The sequence below is a fragment of the Corella eumyota genome, chromosome 4 (genome assembly GCF_963082875.1).
Source record: "Corella eumyota chromosome 4, kaCorEumy4.1, whole genome shotgun sequence".
In the NCBI taxonomy this organism is placed as follows: Eukaryota; Metazoa; Chordata; class Ascidiacea; order Phlebobranchia; family Corellidae; genus Corella; species Corella eumyota.
The window spans coordinates 1,215,252-1,236,547 of record NC_137493.1 but is presented as its reverse complement, the minus strand read 5'-3'; the positions used below and the strand labels follow the sequence as shown (position 1 = coordinate 1,236,547).

Genomic DNA, 21,296 nt, shown 5'->3' with positions numbered 1-21,296 from the left:
AAACTAAAAAGACCCACACTTATTATTGCTACTTAGAAAAGAAAAACTCGCATTTAAAATTAGTGATTAGAGAAGATTTAGTTGAAAAACCGGATATATTTACGATGAAGTTAAGGTAAATGTTTTACAAAATTAATTTATGCTTTTTAAAAAATTTTTGCAATAAAACTTATATATAATATATCTTTTAAGCTTGTTTAAAAGTTTGATTTATAAATTTTTGTTTTGGTACAGAAACAAATTTTATTCATTATTTTTTAATTTGTAAATTTATATTTTACTAAAATAACTTAAGTTGTTCCTTAGTGTTTAATTTAACATTGAAATTTAACTTTAGTTGGCCCATTGACAAAGTCACAGACAGGGTTGAACTTACAATCACTCATGATGATTTTGAGACATATTCTGAAATACACAAGTACCAAGTGTTAAAAACTTATGAAATTGAAATTATACCAAAAAAAGATGCTGTTGACACAAACCCTGCTGGAAAATTTTTCACATGTTCGTTTAAAAACTTGTTTACATGCAAGGTAACAAAGGGCAAATTGAGATATCATTCTTTATGCACCAGTCCTTCATCATCAACCTTGCATGGGCCTATAAAAAGTAATTTTAAGAAAATAAAAACATTTTTTAAATTCAATTACTTATAATACACCTAAGAAGACATTTTATAGATATTTGAAATGAAATTTATAGACTTATATTATTAAATAATCTTCTTTATTTAATATAACCCTTTTAAATGTTGTTTAGAAAATACCAATCAAATATTTCACAACACTCATATTGAAGGCAATGCTGAGATTAAATCAACATCCACTGGTATATTTAAAAAAAATTTAAAGAATAATATTAAGTTTTATGTTTGTTAATATTTTATTTAAATACCTTCATTAAAAGTAATGCTTTGTGCATGCTTTAAATTAACTGCCTCTAAATGTTGTATTGCTTTTTAAATATCTTTTATTTTATTGTAGCTAACAATTTCAGTGAGAATAATATAACTGATAGCAATTTATTTGCTGATGAGGTGAAGGAGATTAATGCACAGCCAGGGTCCCATGTAGGTACTGATGTAAAAGATATATTAGGCTAGTAACTTTTTGTAATATAAGTGTAGTTTCAATTTTTTTTATTGCTGTTATTGTTTATAACTGTTATTAAGTTTTACTTTATGTTAAAACATGTAAAGTTTTTTTTTTTGCCCTTGGTAAATTTTTATGCATTTTAATTTTTTGATTTAATCTTTATGCATTGTTATTTCTATCATATTTTTATCTTTTTATACAACTTATAGTTTACATTTATAATCTGACTTCTTATCTTGAATATGCATTGTTTTACCTTTTAATGTCAATCTAAAAATCGAACATGAAAGATTGGTATCAAATTTTAAACGATTGTTTATCATGATATCAACACCTGAAAAATGGGTTCAAAAAATTTTTTTTTATGTTTTTTGTTAATATAATTTTTTTGTTTTTGAAACTATAGTTCATTATTTACAACCGTATTTTTTTGAACTGTATTTATTTGTTAAATAAATCTATTTTTTTCTTTCCATTTTTTGAACTATAATTCCACTGTTTTTTTGCACCTTTTTTAAAATTTTATGCACTTTAATATTCTCAGATTTATTTATACAATTAATTTTATTTCTGTTTTTGATACAAATTTTTTACATTTAAAATTCAAATGTGTTATAAATTAAACTCTGATAGTTATTAAATATTGCTAAAACCAAATGTATTACTTGTAACAAATCAATGTGTAAATATTTTATTTTAACATTTTGATCTTATTTTAGCTTGTACATTGAAATACTAGTATTTAGCCAATTTTTTGTCCCGCTTACATCACATATAAAGGGTTGCATGTTTTGTCCTTAACCTTTTTCTAACAGTTAACCAAATTCTTGTTGTAGGTAGTAGAATGCATTTGCTTTACATATATATGCACTTTGAAGTAGTTATTAAAAAAAAAAATTTAATAAATAAATTGTGTTAAATTAAATTGCGTGTATAGGCAGCACAAACTAGAAACTAGCAAAATTTAACTTGATTTATATGTATGTTGCATCTTTGTAATTTGTTATATTTATTTACGAATTTAAACTATTTAAAAATTAGGGTGAAAAATTGCAAAGATAAAATATTAAACATACTAAAATGCATAAAAAGGTGACAAAAACGAAAATCACATAACAGAATTTTATGTTACGTTAACTAACCACCCTGAAGTCAACTTAAAAGTTAACTTTACTGTTGTTGCGACGTTACCCTATAACCCATTAGCCCTACAGCATTTTAAACAGCGGGAATCAAACCATTGACTTCATGCAGTGTAGCAAAGTGTTCAAGCTACTAGACAAAGCAGCCAGCATTTATGGAAACTTTAAAATATTTTTTCTAATAATAATTTATAATCCTGTTTAGATTTATCCTTATGTTTGGATTTATCCTTAATATAATTTGTTTACTAAAAAATAAAAAATATGAAAAGTCACGTGGCTGTGTCCATACTCCATTGCGCTGACAACAAAAATGCAGAAGTCACGTTTTCCCAATTTGTTAACAAACCAACTAAGCGGGTTGTATTTACTTTAATACTTTTTCTAAAACAAGATAAAAAGGTTCTACATTAACTAACACTTTGTTAAAGGTTCACTTTTATTAAAAGGTTTTGTTATAACGTTACGTCGTTTACTATCTGCAGATCTGATCAAATGGTATCAAAGGGTTTTGTATTTTTTTAAACAGTCAGACAGTTACTTGTTTAAATTTAAATTGGTAATTTTGTTGAAATCATGTTTTTTTATTGTAATATTACAAACTCTACTAAAGTAGAATTATAAATTGAACATGCAGAGCCCAGTTATTGAAAACAATTTTACCTAAATAGCCAAAAAGACATATTCTCTAAACAACTTTTTTTTAAGTGACCTATTATGGACAATACTTAAGTACAGGATGTGGGATAGTGTGGGACCATATGTAAATGTTAACAAAAATTTGCGGAATGCGTTTACGGAATGACATTTTTGTATTTTACTTCATGATGAATGCGGTATTTACCTAAAGAGCTGAGGGATGATGCCGGATCGACTTTAAAGGTCAAAGAATGATGCAAAATTGAATATAAAGCACAAGGGAAGATAAGGGAAGGGTATAAAAATTCCATCTTATTTTGTATTTAGCGATTTTTTGTTAACGTTCATATGGCTTCGGTATTTCCCCACCTTGAAACTTCTCGCATCTCGTATTTTAGTACTGCCCCCTATTATTAAAATTAAGGTTGAAAGTTTGACGGATATTAAAAAAGCATTTTGAGAAAGGATAAGTTTATGTTGTTTAATTTTTCAGTTGTCCTCTTTTCTAACTCTTCTCTTGAAATAATTAAACTCTTTGCACTATTGTTGGTTTAAGACATTGTAAAAACCAGTCAATATATATTTTTTGTATTGCATGCAATTATTGTCAGGCTATCCTAAATAAGACTTAGATAAACACTTTATATATTTTAATAACAAATAATATTTGTTTTTAGTTTATCGTAAAATATCTGTTATTTAAAAAATCAATTTTTGGATTTTGTTCTAAACGAAGATAAAAAACAAAATATGGAACAGGTGCAGTTTACATTATTTTGATGTTAAATGCTTTGTAAAAATGTTAAACTTTTTGTTTATAAACTAATTGTTGTCTAAATGTTAATTTTATTATTTTTACAGGATGCTAAAACAATTCCGGAAATTGTTTTAAAATATTATTTATGTCATTATTATTATTAATATTAAAATATCCTGTTTATTTTATTTAACAAATCAGAATCAAATAGTTTAAATATATTTATTATTTAGTTTGGAATATATATATTTTTAACTTTCCTAAAACTTAAAATTTTTTAATAAAACTCATGACAACATTCTAAAAAATAAGTGGTTTGGATTGTAATAAATTAAATATTAACTCAATTTAAGATTTGCTATGTATTTTTGAACATAAAAACTTCCACAAATTTTGTATATATAAATAATTGTTTATCTATATTGTTGAAAGGCCAACTTTATGACTTATAGAGTAGCATTTGTAACACTTATCCTCAAGTTGACCTGCCAGTTTAAAAGTTTAATTATAATTGTCTAAAAGTTAATCTGCTGGTTTTTCGCTCGGCAAGTAGAAATCAAACCATTTAAAATAACAGGCAATGTCCAGTTTTCTGTTTTTATTCAAAATATTGTTTTTAGGAGGTGTTGGAGCTGGAACGAATATGTTCAGCAATGTATGAAACAGGAGACTCGAATGTTCGACAACAAGCTGAGAAGGTTTTAGTTGAACTTGTGAACGATCCTCATGTTCTGGAGAAATGTCAACATTTGTTGCAACGTGCAGCGGTAATTAGAAAAATTTTAATCGTCGTTATATGCATTTTAATTGTCATAATATGGTTGCAGCTATTAGTTAATACTTAACTGCGATAATATACCCATGCACCACAAAAGTTTTATTTATTTTGTGTGACTATAAATTGGACATACATATACATATCAGCCACTAAGTTTCACTTTATATAGGTAGATTTTTATCGTTACTGTAATTTTGTTCAACATTTTTAATTGATCTCATTTTTTTTGTAAATCATAACTTATCCAAAATATATTATTTCACTTTCATATACAAAGCAATAAATTATTACTTTTTATTCTAATTATATTTTATTTTTTTTATTATTTTAGTCTCCTTATGCTTTATTGATATCATCATCTACTCTAACTAAGAGGGTAACAAAACAGGGGATTCCCCTCTCAGTACAGGACAGATTAGATATAAGTACGTTTGAATGTTTGTTTTGTATATTGAAAAAAAATAAAAATATAAAATAAATATTAGACAATTTTAAGTTATTAAATTTAAATTTTTTTTTTGAATCTAAATTAATTTTTTTTTTGCTGTTTAGGAAATTACGTTCTTAATTATTTGTACACGGGCACAAAACAGGCCTCCTTTGTTGAAGAAGAATTGGAATTGTTATTTGCACGCATCACTAAGTTGTCATGGTTCGATGGTTCCAAGGAGGAATGGTTCTTCCGCAATGTCGTTTCTGACATCACAAAGTTCTTACAAGTTGGTATTTTTGACAATTTTTTTTTTATGTAAAAAGGTTGACTACACAGCCTAAACATAGAGTAACATTTGTTACCTCAAACCAAGTCTTAAGTTGACTTAGCCAGTTTGGGATATCATTAACTGAAATTATACACAATTATGGTATAGCAGCAGTGAGGATTAAAACTCAAACCTCATGTAGTGAAGTCAAGTACCGGCAGCGTGGTGTAGTGGTAAGAACACTTGCTACACCACACATGGGGTCGTGGGTTCAATCCCCACTGCTCTCATGCTGTAGCGCCCTTGAGTAAGGCGGTATAAACGGTACAAACTCCTGCTGAGCCAGAACTTAATCAGCAGCATAATTATCGGGCAATTATAATCTATAATATCCCAAACTGCCACAGGCAACTCGAGACTGGGTCGGAGTAACTGATGTTACTCTATGTTTAAGTCGCGCATTCGACTTTCCCACATCAAGGATAAAGATACAAAAAAAAAAGTAGCCTATCTACTAATTGGCGCTGCAGGTATGCCAGTTATTTTTAAGTCAATTTGTTATATATGATATAAATTGGTATTCTTCATTATTTTTTGTATATAAACATGATAATTACATTAAAGTGCCTAAAATTAAGTTATAATACGAATTTAATTTTTAAAAATCCAAATTTTTATGTTTTTTTTACACTATTTAATTTTGTTAAAAACATTTAAATTTGAAATATAATTTACATTCTGTTTAGGGCAATACTGAAAAATGTATAATTGGAGTCCAACTATTAAACGTGTTAGTGTCTGATGTAAACAGATCAGATAATGCTCGGCCCTTAACCAGACATCGTAAAATAACTGCTTCGTTCAGAGACACAACTTTATTTGAGATATTTCAACTTGCTTGTAATTTGTTGACCCAAGCTCTAGCTTCAAGTGAAAACATACAAGGAAATGATCGAGTAAATATTTAGTTTTTATTTTCTAATACATTTGTTTTTTTGTTTATTTTATGATATAAATTTAGGGTTTTACTAATTATCACCTAGGATGCGTTGATTGTTTATTTGTGATACTGTCATTTAATTAAAAACCAAATACCAAAAATAAAAAACTTTTTATTAACCCCAGCCCAAACCTTCTTCTAGAAAATGTCTTTAGTTGCCCAAATACAAAAAAAACAGTCTTTGCAATTTCTGCATTTTATTTTTTGTTCTGTGTTGTAGTTTGTAGAACCGTAAAATTTTATGCTAATAACGATTAATTTTTAGGTAATTCGTTATTAGTTATGTTTTGCGATAAATATTTTAATTATTTTCTTATTAGTACTTAGTTTAAGCTATTGACAACTTAACAGTTTTGCCTCAATTAAAAAAATAATTAATTAATGTAATTAGTACATTAACCTTTTTTAATTAATTTCTTTTTTGTTTTTAGTGTGAACTTCTTGCTGCAGTGTTAAGGTTAACTTTAACTTGTTTGTCGTTTGACTTTATCGGAACTTCGTATGACGAATCTGGTGATGATCTCGGTACAGTACAAATCCCCACTGGATGGCGCTCAACATTTGTTGATCTTAGCACATCGCAATTATTTCTAAATCTTTACAATGTGTAAGTTTTTGTTTTTTTTCAGTGTGGTGTAGTAGTCAGAACACTTTTTACACTACATAAGTTTTTGGGTTCAATTCCCACTGCTCTAGTGCTGTAGGACCCTTAAGTAGACGCTACAACCGATATAATCTCTTGCTAAGCCAAGATTTAATCAGCAACTCAATTATCGGGCAATTATAATCTATAATATCTCAAACTGCCACAGTCAACTTAAGACTGGGTCAAGGTACCTGATGTTACTCTATGTTTAAGTCGCACAATCGACTTTCCCACAAAGAGGATAAAGATATATACAAAAAAAAAATTTAAAACTTACGGTAGCATCTTGGTGGATCGGAGTTCATAATTCGCCCAAACAAATCGACTGCGGGAACCTTCTCATATGGAGGATAAAAATTTATAAAAAAAATGTTTAGTTATAATTTTGTTTATTTTTTGGACCTACCTATTTGTATGGCTTGAAGATTAACCTTAAGACTTCAGTCTTAAAAGCATTTAAATAAATATTATTTACAGGTTGCCAGTAAGTTTATGCAGTGTAGTGATGTCATGCTTGGTACAAATTGTGTCGGTCCGAAGATCTTTGTTTAACAATGTTGAACGTACAAAGTTCTTGTCTGATATCATGAAGGGTATAAAAGGAATACTGGAAAATCCACAGGTTGATTATTGTTTTTTCTTGCATGTAAAACCAGATTTTAATTGCAACTAATTGCCCGATTAAATTTACCTGTGCCCCCACAACTGGCAGTTTTTTTAATTTTTTAGGCATATAAATAAATAATAATTACATGTACATTCCACTAAGCTTTATTATTTAAAGATTTTTTATAATTTTATTCCAATTTTAACCCCAATTGATGTTGAAAAAGTAATTTAAGATTTTTCCTAAAAAAATAAAAAGTTACCTTTACATATTTTTACACATCTTTTAACAACTTAAACTTTCAATTACAACCTAAGTTTTATTAACTGCAGAAATTGTCTGATGAAGCAACTTTCCATGAATTTTGTCGCATGTTGGCGCGCGTCAAAGCAAACTACCAACTAGGAGAAATGGTGAAGGCTTCATGTTATGGAGAGTGCATGCAGTTGGTGGCAAACTTCACTGTGACATCACTAAGGATGTGGCATTTTTCTCCTAACTCTGCTCACTATTTATTAAGCTTATGGCAGGTAACAAGGATATTTTTTTGTATATTTTTATCCTCGATTTGGTAAGGTCAAATATGCGACTTAAACATAGAGTAACATTAATTAGAATATATTTGCCTAATAATTATGCTGCTAATTAAGTATTGGCTCAGCAGGAGTTCATACTGTTAATTGTGTTTACTTAAGGGGGCTACAGCATGAGAGCAATGGGGATTGAACCCAGGGCCTTATATAGTGTAGCAAGTTATCTTGTCACTACACCAAGCTGCCAGTTTATAAAGATTATATAAAATTGATTGTTAGCATTTTAGTTGTCGCAACATGGTCGCAACTCTCAACTAATATTTGCCAACAATAATTTACCCACACACCACAAATGACAGTTTTATTTATTTGTAGGTCTATAAATTGTACATACAGAAATGTACGTGTATATTGTTCATCAAAATTTATTATATATAGATAATATTTCTAATTGTATATTTACGGAAAAAAATTTCAATCATTAAGAGTTTTGTCTAACTTACAGTTAAATTATTTACAAAATATTTATTAAAAAAAATGACATATAAAATTTCGAAAAAAACATAGTTACTGAACCCCGAATTACAAAATTAAGAATAAATATAAAAATATGAATAATTTAAATATTTTTATTGAACAGAGAATGGCGGCAAGTGTTCCTTATATAAAAGCACCGGAGCCACATAGACTTGAGACTTATATGCCCGAAATATTAAAAGCATATCTCGATTCAAGGCTGGACTCTGTTGAAGTTATATTAAGGTAACAGTGATTAATTAAAAAAAGTTTTTAAATCAGGGTAATTATCAATTTGTAAATAAAAAATAGGTTTTCTATATTAAAGTTGTAGTTATTAGCCCACTCTACAGAATGCATTGTAATTGTCATAATATGGCTACAACTCTCAACTAATATTTGCTTTTGATTATTTACCATAAATGGCAGTTTTTTAAATTTTGTAGGTCTTTAAATTGGACATACATACATACATACATATATTTCATCCGCTATTCTCTATTATATATAGATTATAAATTTGTTTTATAATATAATATTAAGTTAATACTAGTATAATAACGTTAATATGACTTTAAAAACAAAAAAAGTTTTGCAGATTTTTCATTTTAAATTTTTTTTTTAAAAACTAACTTAAATGTTACAGAGATGGAATAGAAAATCCATTGGATGATATGTCGTTTGTTAAACAACAATTAGAGCAAATATCAACTATAGCTAGATGTGAATATAGTAATACTTGTCAGGTGAGGTTATAAGATTTATGTTAAAGTTACTTAACTAGGCATTTTGTTTATTTATTCTCGATGTGGAAGGGTTGTCTTTTCAACACAGCCTAAACATAAAGTAACATCAGTTACCCTGACTCAGTAAAAAATTAACTTTGCCAGTTTTTTGTTTGGTGGTCTAATTTATAAGTTTTATATAGAGTTATGTATTCAAGAACCTGGCTAAAATAACTAACTTTATTAAAGATGTTATGTTATATTACCAAGTTTTTTAACTTGTAGTTATTGGTTCAAACTTTTGATGAATGTGCTGCCAGATTGGAGGAATTGTTGAGGACAAATAGTGACAACCAACAACTTTTAATTGTATTAGGTTTGTTACAATCTTAACCAATATTTAAAAATATTTTTACACAAGCATTTTAACAATATACAAGTATGTTAACAATAATTTACGATTAAAATAAGTTATTCAAGTGTACAAGATTTTATACACAAAACAATTTTGTTAAAAAAAACTATTTACTATTATCTGTAATTAATTAAGTATAAAAATGCAGTAATATTAAACTAATAATAAGCCTTTAAACATTCACAGAAATTTTAACTTCTACTGTTATGCATTTTAAATTATTCACATTTTTGTAGCTTGCCTATTTAAAAATGTCAGAATTATATGTAACTAACTTTCTAGTTCCTAATACCAATCTAACCCTATGTTAAACATCCCAATTTAATCTTTACTTAAATTCCAAAGGTAAGCTAACCTGGATCATTCACATAGTGGGCTCAGTTATATCGGGAAGGGTTTCATTTGCGGCAACAGATGAGCATGATTGTATGGATGGAGAGTTAGTTATAAGAGTGCTTCAACTTATGAATATTACTGATCGGTGAGTAATACTTACTAAGTTAATTAATTAGTTAATTGCCTGCTCTACGGTTAGCATTTTAAATTGTTGTAATATGGTCACAACTCTTAACTAAATATTTGCCCATGATAATTTACACAAGCACCACAAATGGAAGTTTTATTTATTTTGTATGCCAAAAAATTGGACATACATACCTCCAAGCTTTATTTTTATATATATATAGATGTAAATGGTGGTGTGGTAAAGTGAATGGGGTTAAGTAATAAATTTTTGTTATAGTTTATGTCTGAAATTATACAAATTTAAGATATTATTGACCTTATAATATTACTTTATCTGAGTTGTACAAATTAAAAGTTTTTGGGTATGCCTGTTTGATTACTTGTTGAACTAAGATAGCATTGTTATTATTTTACCAAAAGATGCTGATGTTGCTGATCCCTTTTTTTATTAAATTTGATAAAAATGAAATCTTTTTTTAGTCGTTTGGCATCAGGAAATGGGTATGCTACGATAGAACTTTCATTTTTGACATTTTTTGAACATTTTCGGAAAATTTATATTGGGGACCAAGTCCAAAAAACATCAAAGGTTTTTGTTTAGTTTTGTTTAAATAATATATAGTTAACATAAAATAATATTATTTTTACAACCTGAAGAAATAAATATTTTTATAGTTTTTTTTTGGATTCAATTTTTTGTTTTGATTTTAGGTTTATAAAAGATTAAACGAAGTTTTGCAGTTGAATGATGACTCAGCAGTTTTAAGCACTTTTATAGCTAAAATGTAAGTTGTTTAAAACTTAAAAGAAAAGCGAAAAATAAAGGAGAATTTAAAATTAAAAAATAAACTTTAATTTTTATTAAAACATAATTAAAAATAAAAACAACAAGTAACCCAAGGGCATTTTGAGACCTTACTTTTATCTAAAAACCATGTGTTGTTAGTTTTTTTGGTATAGGTAAGCCATATTTGAAACTTGTTTTTTTTTTATAATAAATGTTTATATTTCTAGAATAACAAACTTGAAATACTGGGAGAACAGTGAACCAATCACTTCAGGAACTTTACAATTGTTGACCGATCTGTCGCTGGGATTCAGTTGTGTCAGAAAGTTGGTGAAACTGGAAGCTGTGCAGTTCATGCTGGAGAGCAATCCAGTGAGCAATTGTTTACTTTTGTTTAACTTAAAGTTTACTAAATTTGTGAGTTTTAGAAATATGTGTATCCACAGTGTAGTGGTAAGAACACTTGGCTTCACTACATGAGGTCCTAGGTTTGATTCCCATTGCTTTTATGATGTAGTGCCCTTGAGTAAGGTGCTATAAACGGTATAACTCTTGCTGATCCAAAATCCAATCGGCAGTTTAATTATTGGGCAATTATAATTTATAATATTTCAAACTGCCAAAGTTAACTTGAGACTGGGGCAGGATAACAAATGTTACTCAAGTCAACCTTCCCACATTGATAACAAATAAATATAAAAAAATTATAAAATAGCTGTTTTTAAATCATATTTTTTTTTGATTTTTAGAGTTCTCATTTTCCCTTCTTAAACATCGAATCTAAAACCACCACAGGAAGAAATCGAACAATGTTTTATACCTCACTTGGAAGGTTGCTTATGGTCGATCTAGGTTCGTTTAAACTTTTTAATTAAGTTAATTAAACTTTAGATAATTAACAAAAAATATTAATAATAACTTAAGGTTAGGATCTTAAACTGATTCAACTAAAGACTGAGTTTTTTTTTAATATCATTTTAAATTTTTTTGTTTTTTAGTTTAAATTGAGGACAAAAAATAGCGACAAATTAAAATATTAAAAATTAATTATTTGTTTTTGTTTTTAGGTGAAGATGAAGAAAGGTTAACCAGGTTTATGTTGCCCATGACAACAACGATGTCCAACTTAAAACAAATGTTACAAAACTCAATTAATTTAAACAAGTAGGGTTCAAAATTTGTTATTTTTTGTGTTTTAAATTTTAAATTTAATTTAAACTTGAATTGTTTTTTTGATTTTAATTTTTTTTCTAGTGATTGTGCAATGAAAACGTTGATTGGTTTGGCACGTGATATTAGGGGAATCACCTACGCTTTTAACACTAAAAACAGTTACTCCATGCTGTTCGATATAATGTAAGTTCAAAGTTATTATAAACATTAGTCAATAGATGCTCTACAGTCGACATTTTATTTGTTCTGATATGGTTGCAAATCACAACTAATATTTGCCTTCTATAGTTTACCAATGCACCATAAACGGCAGTTTTATTTAATGGGCTTATAAATTGGATATACAAATATATACTAAGCCCTATTACCTATGTAAATTTGTCATTTTTTGACTTACTTTTAAATAATTTATTTTTAATTTTTAGTTATCCAACTTTTACTGATATTCTTCAAACCTCGATCGAACTTTGGGGTCATGACCCTTCAGTCACAACCCCTGTATTAAAGGTAAGTTACAAGCTTTGTTTTAAAATGTAAATTTAAAAAAATTAAAAGGAGTTTTTGTGGTAAATAAATCATTAAAAAAATAATAAAATGTCAGTGTGTGTGTTGTTTATTGAAATTATTTTTTTATTTTAGTTATTTATTGAAATGGTTTTAAATCGAGGACAAAGATTAATCGTCGACGTTTCATCACCAAATGGGATTTTATTATTTAAAGTTGCAAGCAAAATTATGTGCTCATTTGGTGAGTTTAAGTGTAGTAAAATATATAAAAATAAATTTCAAAAAATTTATAAAAATTTTTATAAAAATCTAAAAAAGTTTTCAAAATTAGTTTTTAGATAAAAATTAAGTTTTTAATTTTTTTAGTTTTTGGAATCTGTTTTTAAACTTTTAAAAATTTATAAAATTTAATGTAACATAATTAGGTTATTTTTATAAAACACCTTCATTAAAATTTTAACTTGAACTAATTTCAAATTTTCTAATTATTTTATTTTTAAATTTTTTTGTAGGATCTCGTATTCTCACTAATGGTGAACCCCCTAAAAGCCAACTATATTCACACAAGTTAAAAGGAATAAGTTTGTGTTTTAATCTACTTAAGAATGCTATGAGTGGAAATTATGTTAATTTTGGTGTTTTTAGTCTTTATAATGATCCTACTTTGGAAGATGCCTTCAATGTATTTGTTAAACTTGTGATGTCGGTTCAAATTAACCATTTACTGGTGAGTTTTGTTATATTTTAATAGGGTTTAGTGCAGTTTTATTAATTTTATTGTGTTATGTTTTATTTAAAATTTTATTGTGTTATGTTTTATTTAAAGGTGTTAAAAAATGTTGCATTTAGATGGGTAAATATTGTAATTTTTGTCATAATACTTTACTATTATGTGTCCTTAATGCAGCAATTTTAAATATAATATGTTTTAAATTTGGGTACTGTTATGTTACCGAAAACTATTTCACTTAAAAGACATTTGGCCAAACACTATATGCCACAAAACTGTGATTTTACTTACTATGAGTCGTTTTCTGTTAGCTCCAGTTTACCCTAACTCTACTCTAGAAAGTGTCCCTTGATTTATAAGCAAATTTTTAACCTAATTTTTATTGAAATGTTCTTTTGAAAATTTAGTTTTTCGTGTAAATTTTAGTTGTTTAAAAGTTTTTTGGTAATATTAGCAAACTTTTAAGTTAACAAACTGTTGTACAGTTTTGGATATAACCTTTTGATTAAATAAACTTATTTTTTACAGATTTTGTTTACTTTTTTTTTAGGATTACCCAAAGTTAAGTTCATCATATTACAATCTGCTTGAACTAATCACCCAAGATCACATGACCTTTCTGGCAGGGTTGCCAGCTCAAATTATTTATCATCTTTGTGCTACCATTACCGATGGAATCACTGCTTTAGGTACAAATATTTTTGGAAACATTGATTTTTAATTCAATTTTGGAAAAAAATATTAAAATTAGTTTAAAAACAAACACAAAATTAACCCATTGAATTAATTTTTGATTTTTTGCATTTTTTTGTTCATACACCTATAATTATTACTTTTTGTACATTTTAATTGTCTTATATATGGTCACAACTAATATTTGTCCCTTATAATTTACCTGTGCACCACAGGCAGCAGTTTTATTTATTTTGTAGACCCATTAAATGGACATCACATATATATCATTCACTGAGCTCCATTATTCACTGAGCTCCATTGTTCTAAAAAACTAAAATAAAGTCCGGTAGTAGGGTTAAGCGTTCATGGCAGCAGATTACGAGCCAAAAGGTTTGGGGTTCGAGCCGCACCAATGCCACACTATTTGCCCTTGAGCCCGGTGTTTACAGATAACTTAAACATGTCATTAACGGCACACCAAATAAAAATATAGAACCTATCACCTCAAAGGAATATGTAAAAATAAAAAAAATAAATTAACTTTTTTAGATGCTTCAATTTGCACAAATTGTTGTACTGCATTGGACCATATTGTCACTTTTTTGTTTCGCATCATCGCACGTGGACCCCATCTTAGCAACGGTGATGTTGCCTCGGTAACCAAACCCCATGACAACCTTGCCCGACAACGGGAACATCATTTTCTACAAGTTATGAACGAGAGACCAGAAATACTACAAAGAGTAAGTTGACAGTTTTAAAAATTAAGAAATCAGTTCATTAAGCTGCTCAGCAAAGTGTAGGCTCAGCTTAAGTTTATGCGGTTTACAGCACCTTACTTAAGTGCTATACAGTTTAAAAGCAGTCAGAATCAAACCCAGGACCTCGTGTATTAAAGCTTTGTGTTACTTTGTTTAACAACTTTACTTTACTGCAGACTTTAACTAGTTATCGTTTTGATTTCAGGCATTATCACTGGTTCTGCATACAGTTATGTTTGAAGATTGTAGGAACCAATGGAGTATGTCAAGACCTTTACTTGGACTTATTTTACTCAACCAAGATGTAAGTTTAAAAAAAAATTGTTGTAAAAAATTTTTTTTGATAAAAATGATTAGTTTGGAATATTACTAAGCTCCGTTATAATTAGATTTCTATTTTTAGTACTTGGCCTCATTAGAGAAATCAATTTGTGAATCAAGTGTTGACCATGGTCCTTTAAATCAGGAGACAGTGAGGGAGGCTTTTAACCACTTAATGTCGGGAATCGAGAAGAATTTACACTCAAAAACTAGAGACCGGTGAGTTAAAATTTAATTTTTGACCTTAAAGGTTGTGATTTTTTTTAAAAATTGCAGCATATTAGGGGCCGTATGGTTTTGGGTTTGAACCCCACCAACATTTATTTGTCCTTTAAGCCAAGTGTTTAAGTACTGCTTATAAAATGCTTATAAAGTTATGCATTGCCAAAAAACGCTGTACCAACACGAATATCCCCAATGAAAATAGAAAATTGCTTCCGTTTGATGACAAAAATCACACAATTCCTTAACATATTTGCACAAATTTTCCCATAAATTAAAATAGTTTTATAGAGAGGTTTCAATACTTCTTGTGTGAAAAATTGAATAAAATTTTTTCATGCAACTGAGTGTGTGGGTTGGTTATTTTACCCCCTAAAAACGCCCTATGACATCATAAAGGGTTATTTCTTGTTCCAGTTTCACCCAAAACCTTCCAATGTTCCGACGGGATATCAACGAGATGTTGAAATCTCAATCCTCCAGGAATTCAACAAATAACGAAGGCCTTGATCTTACTACTTCTAATTCGAACATGATGACGTAACAACGACCTGACTGTCTTGTCCTTAATGACGTCATTGTTTCCTGACATTGATAACACTATTACAATCACTTGATAATGACGTCACAATATTCTTGAATAATTATGCTGTGTTGTAATAATGTTATGAGTAATTACGTCACTAGTGCGTTCTTATGACGTGATAATTAGAAATACTGTGACGTTGTTCTATGCATTTTTTGGGGTCGTCTGAAAATGAGGGAACGAAAATTGAAGGAAAGCGTAAAACGGAGAGGCTGAATCTTAAACTATAAAACGCGGAAAACGCGGAAATTTCGTTGGCTGTTTATTTAAGGATGCTGTCATTTGATCAAAAACCTAATACTGATAATAAGACATTTTTAACCCTAACCATCTTTCGGGTGATACAGTTTAATTTTTAAAATAATTTTAATACAAATTTAATAAACAGTCAACGGATTTTTCGCGTTTTATTTTTTTAAGATTCCGCCTTTCCTTTTTTAGCTTCATGTATTTTTCATTCCCCCAAATTCCGCGTCCCCACATTTTTCCTTTAGTTCAAACTTCTGCAGAAATCTCCAAAGAAATATTAATTTAAACTAATTAAAACTTTTTTTAATACAAATTGTATAAAATTTGGAATTTTTATTTAAAACAAAATAAATTTTTCATTCAATAAAGTGTTAAGCTGCTTCGACGATTCTTGCTTCTTGTTATTTATTGAAATCTTCTGTAGTACATGTTACATCATATTCTATGTTCAGCTACGTAAGCAATTTATTTGATGATGTCATAATTACATTTGTTAAAAACAAAATGTTTTTGTAATTTTTTTATTAAAATTTACAGACTAAGTTTTTCAAAGTAGTTCGAATATTTTTGCCTTTGTTATGTAACAATGACGTCATTCTAATTTGTGATATGACGTTCATCTTGTGCTGTGTTCTAATTTTCGTTCTTGCAATAAATCAATTTTTTTCTACTTTTTTTAGTGTATATCTTTATCCCCGATGTGGGAAAGTCGAATGTGCGACTTAACATAGAGTAACATCAGTTACTCCGACCTGGCCTCGAGTAGCCTTTAGCAGTTTGGGATATTACAGATTATAATTGCCCAATAAATAAGCTGCTGATTAGGTGGTGGGTTAGAAGGAGTTTATACCGTTTATAGCGCATTACTCAAGGACGCTACTGCACGCGAGCAGTGGGGATTAAACCCAAAACCTTATGTGGTAAAGAAAGTGTTCTTACCACTACACCACGCTGTTGTTTGCGACAAACTCAAAAATTTAATTTTTAAATAATTTATTAAAAACCAAAATAGTTTGATGTAATTACAAAATTTTGGTTAAATGTTTTTTTTATACTTTACTGGGGATAAATAGAATAAAAATTTAAATTTTTATTTTCGGTTACAACTATCATTTTGGTCGCATATTGGTAATAATCTTACTTCTGCAATATTTCGTAACTTAAAAGGTAACAAAAATGTTTTTTGAGGATTTTTTAATTACCCCTAGTTAAATTAAGGGTGTAAAGTTGAAGAAAAGAATAATATTTAAGTATTTGTATGCCAGCTTAGTTCAAAACTTTATTAAACATTTTAAAGGTTTTTAAAATTACGAATTTTGCCAGCAGTGGTAATCTTATGTAACTTACAGACTTACGGTTACGGTCGTTTAACGGACGTTGACATTGACATGACAGTTTAAGCTTCTGGCTATTAAGCCTGTCAGTTTTTTTGTATTTTAAGTCTTAATCCTGCTTTGTTTTTTTTAAGTTTAATAATATAATTAGCATATATATTTGTATAATATCCATTATACAAATCCAGTTTTAAATTATTTTAACAGATTTCACTAAACAGCTAAAAAACAAATATGAAGGTAAAGTTATCATCACCATGTATGGCAATGTTGATGTACGAAGCATCCAAGTCTCAAGGTCATTGTGAAGGTTGTTTGTATGGTGAGACTTCACAAGAGACTACAACTAAGATCACAGATTCGAACATGACTTGTGAAACTGAAAATATCTTGTGTGAGTTTGTTCAACTTATCTAAAATAAGTTTCTTACAATATATTTAAAGTATTTGACTTCACTGCATGAGGTCAGGGGTTCAATCCCCACTGCTTTCACACTGTAGAACCCATGAGTAAGCCACTATAAACAGTATGAACTTCTTCTGAGCCAACACTAAATCACGGTTTAATTATCGGGCAATTATAACCTACAATATCTCAAACTGGCAAAGGTGCTTCGAGACTGGTTAGGATAACTGATGTTACTCAATGCTGCAGCCTTTTTACATTTTAGATTGCTATACCATTCATATTGTTATAATTTTTAAAATGCAAATGTTTTTATAGCAATCCACAGCATAGGAGAGCTTCCCCTAATAAATGGAGCCCCAAATTGTGAGAATAATGTGATGGGGTGGTTTAAATTCTGTAGAAGAAGATCATCAAGGTTAACAATAAGAGAGAAGGTAAAAAAGTCTGATTTAAAAATAAAATGGGTATAATGTAAGTTTTTTACTAGTACTGGTAAGTAGGTCAAAGTATTACTAATTTTTCAAAGTTTAAAATTTTCGAAGTTTTCATTTTATTTAAAAAATAACTTTTTGAGTTGTTTTTATGTTTTTAGTCAATCCACAAAAGATTCTGTAAACACCTTGAAGAAAAGGGGGAACCCCCCTCCCAGTTCATTAGCATATTAATGCAGGAAGCCTGGTGTGAAAGTAAAAGTACTTACGGATGGAAGTTTTCAACTTATGTCATAAATAATAGGTAAGTTTAATGAAGTGTAAAAACTAATGTTCTATGGTCTTATTTTGTATCTTAGTTTTGGCAATTTTTACAAAGGTTGTTCCATATCTTAGGTGCAATATTTAAGCCAATTTATCCTCGATGTGGGAAAGTCGACTTGACAACCTAAACATTGAGTAACATTTGTTACCCTACCCAATCTAAAGTTAACTTTGACAGTTTGAAATATTATAGATTATTATTGCCTTATATTTAAGCTGCTGATTAAGTGCTGGCTTAGCAAGAGTTTATACCGTTCACATTGTCTTACTTAATAGCATGCTGTACAGCATTATAGCTGTGGTCATTAATCTAGTTACTTCATGTTGTAAGGCAAAGTGTTCTAACCAACACACTATGCTGCCAGTTTTGCTATGTACCTGTTAAATCAGTTTAAAGTTTTATTAAATTTACTTTATTCACCTGTATTCTGTCAATTTATCTTCCCAGGAGGTTTGAACCTTGTAAAGTAGAGATTGCCAACCTAAAAGCATCAAGTTGTGGCACTTACATGCCTTATCCAATCATACATCAGCAACAGAGGTTACCCCAGGTCAAATCTGCTCTGTTAAGTTTAGAAGGAGAATTAAACGTAAAAGAAAATAATTTTCCAATTGTTGAGTGTGTAAAGTAAGTCATATAATTTGTATTTTTTTACAAAATTGTGTATGTTTTTGTGTATGTAAATTCTATATTGAACTGTTGTATTTTGTAATGATTTAAATATAAAAGAACTTGGATACCGAAATTAATTTTGGGATCACATGTATATACACTTTTTCTTATAAATTTTCCTTTTACCTTATGGTCCTTGCTGATTTTTTTGTCATACTATCTGGTCCTAGCTTATTTTCTCCTAACATTTGCGGTCCTTGATAATTCTCTATTGTACTTTGCAGTTCTTGTGATTCTTTCTTATATTTTACTGTCCTGACTAATTCACTCTCATACTTTGCAATTCTAGCAAATTTTCTCCTGTACTTTATGGTTGTAAATTTTACCGAGAATCGTAAAGTTCAAGTAATCCTTATTTTGTATTATATAAACCTAACTTTTCAAAAACTTCAAATCAATTTTTGCAATTTTTATCTGACATTTTTTTATTTCCGCATTAGAAAAGCTGGTGACATGGTTCTTGGAAGTTTAATGGAAATTGTTCAAGATTTAGAAACAACTGACGTTCAACTTTCACAAGCTTACGACCGACAAGAAAAACTGAAACTCAAAATTAAAGAACTCAACGGTAATTTAGATTTAAAACTTATAAATTTAAAACAAATTTTTTTATTTGTAATTAACTTTTAATTTTAAGATAAACTCAGAAAACCAGAAATAGAGGTTGTTACTGAAACTAAAGAAACAGTAAACAGCAAAGTTGACCCCGATGTGACCAATCAGCCACACAGCAGTGATGACTATTCTTCCGAATCGAGTGAAGGTGAGGTTTTTTGTGGAAACGCTGAAAAAGCTTTACAGTTACTTGAAACCATGAAAAGTGAAAATCTTTGGAATAGTTCTCACGGCAACCCTGGAACTAGTTCTCAGGGAAACACTGTTGCCAATGACAACCTTAACACACTGCCTTCATATGCAGAGGTCACAAAAGGTGATGGCCCCTTTGATAACCTCGTTGATCTTGCAAAGGCTGATCTCACAAAAAAAGAAAATTCCTCTCATGAGGAAAATGTAAGGAGCAATGGTGAGAATAGTGAGAGAGTTGCTCCTCAGGAGAAAAGTGAGAGAACAGGAGAGAATGAAATTATTGGAAAGAAAAAGGTGAAAAATGATGGAGAGTTATTAAGAGAATTTAATGATGAGAGACCGTGGAGTGAGAAAACCAGAGCTGGGAGAAAATTAAATTGATTAAAATCCAAAAACTTGTAACTTTTAATTTAAACTATAAAGTCTATAAACCAGCATTAAAACAATCTGGTCAAAGCAGTCAAAATCCTATCTTTTGAGGTGGTCACAAGCTTACAGCTTCCGATAAAAGATTTAACAACTTCATTACTCGAAGCTTAGCGAAATTGTCTGAAGTCATTTGACAATACTCACTATATGACTGGGGTCTGAAGTTAAGTTTTACCGCTGACATGTCAAAATATTATCATCTGGGCTAATACAGATGAACTTGCCTAAAATAAAACCTAAAGGAAAGGCTGACTATAAACATTAACATTAAGCATAGAAAAGTTTACATTGGTACAACCTTTTGAAGCTGCTTTTATACTGACTTGGGTGATTTACCATAAAATTGCTTGTCATGATATGGTTGCAACCAATATACACTCATGCAAATTTACCAGCACTATTTGCTTATATTTTACGATTTCCTATTCAGCAGTTAATTTAAACTTAATTCTACATTATGTTACTTCGCTTTTTTTAAACAGTTTTTTCTATTGTAATATTTAATTTATTATGCAATTAATAATTAAACAACGTTAAAATAAATTTGAATTTTAACCAATGTAATTTAAAAAAAGAACAATTTAATATTTTTAATAATTAACAACAAAATGCACTTAATAATTACAACATCCAAATTTATCGAATGTTTTCTTTTTTATTTGTGTTAATATATAAAAGCATATTACAACTATTGCCATTTCTTTTTATTTAGAATATTTTCTAAGTATTAAGTTAATAAATGATTGAAAATATAATGGAAACTACCTTAAGAAAAGGACTTGTGAAAGGTAAACTATGGTTTCTTGTCAAAATATTTTTGTAGGGAGATTTAAATACTAGAAAAACAATAAAATTTACAT

The 21,296-nt window shown here is 28.9% G+C and overlaps 3 protein-coding genes across 4 annotated transcripts; all 3 read left to right on the top strand.

The window, feature by feature from the left end:
* On the top strand, positions 1-1,944 carry LOC145749596 (uncharacterized). Its single transcript, XM_082565409.1, has 4 exons — positions 1-115; positions 338-609; positions 760-828; positions 984-1,944. Exons 1-4 carry the CDS (start codon positions 105-107, stop codon positions 1,100-1,102), a joined length of 471 nt encoding a protein of 156 aa, XP_082421535.1. The 5' UTR covers positions 1-104; the 3' UTR covers positions 1,103-1,944.
* Positions 1,945-3,500: 1,556 nt separating this feature from the next.
* LOC145751174 (exportin-7-B-like) lies at positions 3,501-16,638 on the top strand. Its single transcript, XM_082567274.1, has 26 exons — positions 3,501-3,634; positions 4,253-4,399; positions 4,742-4,835; positions 4,963-5,129; positions 5,858-6,067; positions 6,543-6,718; positions 7,235-7,379; positions 7,697-7,894; positions 8,538-8,659; positions 9,060-9,159; positions 9,424-9,514; positions 9,899-10,034; positions 10,499-10,607; positions 10,730-10,803; positions 11,033-11,177; positions 11,555-11,657; positions 11,873-11,969; positions 12,060-12,161; positions 12,404-12,485; positions 12,618-12,726; positions 12,998-13,212; positions 13,766-13,904; positions 14,440-14,633; positions 14,857-14,955; positions 15,055-15,191; positions 15,612-16,638. The coding sequence occupies exons 1-26, from the start codon at positions 3,626-3,628 to the stop codon at positions 15,736-15,738; spliced, it is 3,327 nt and encodes a 1,108-aa protein (XP_082423400.1). The 5' UTR covers positions 3,501-3,625; the 3' UTR covers positions 15,739-16,638.
* An 871-nt stretch (positions 16,639-17,509) lies between these two features.
* On the top strand, positions 17,510-21,124 carry LOC145750458 (uncharacterized). Of its 2 annotated transcripts, XM_082566499.1 has the most exons (7): positions 17,510-17,757; positions 18,088-18,206; positions 18,365-18,507; positions 18,976-19,155; positions 19,641-19,768; positions 19,838-19,963; positions 20,120-21,124. In XM_082566499.1, the coding sequence occupies exons 1-7, from the start codon at positions 17,598-17,600 to the stop codon at positions 20,386-20,388; spliced, it is 1,125 nt and encodes a 374-aa protein (XP_082422625.1). In that variant the 5' UTR covers positions 17,510-17,597; the 3' UTR covers positions 20,389-21,124. The 2 variants fall into 2 exon arrangements, with proteins under 2 accessions (XP_082422625.1, XP_082422624.1); XM_082566498.1 differs by having other exon boundaries at positions 19,838-21,124.
* The last annotated feature ends 172 nt before the right edge of the window (positions 21,125-21,296 follow it).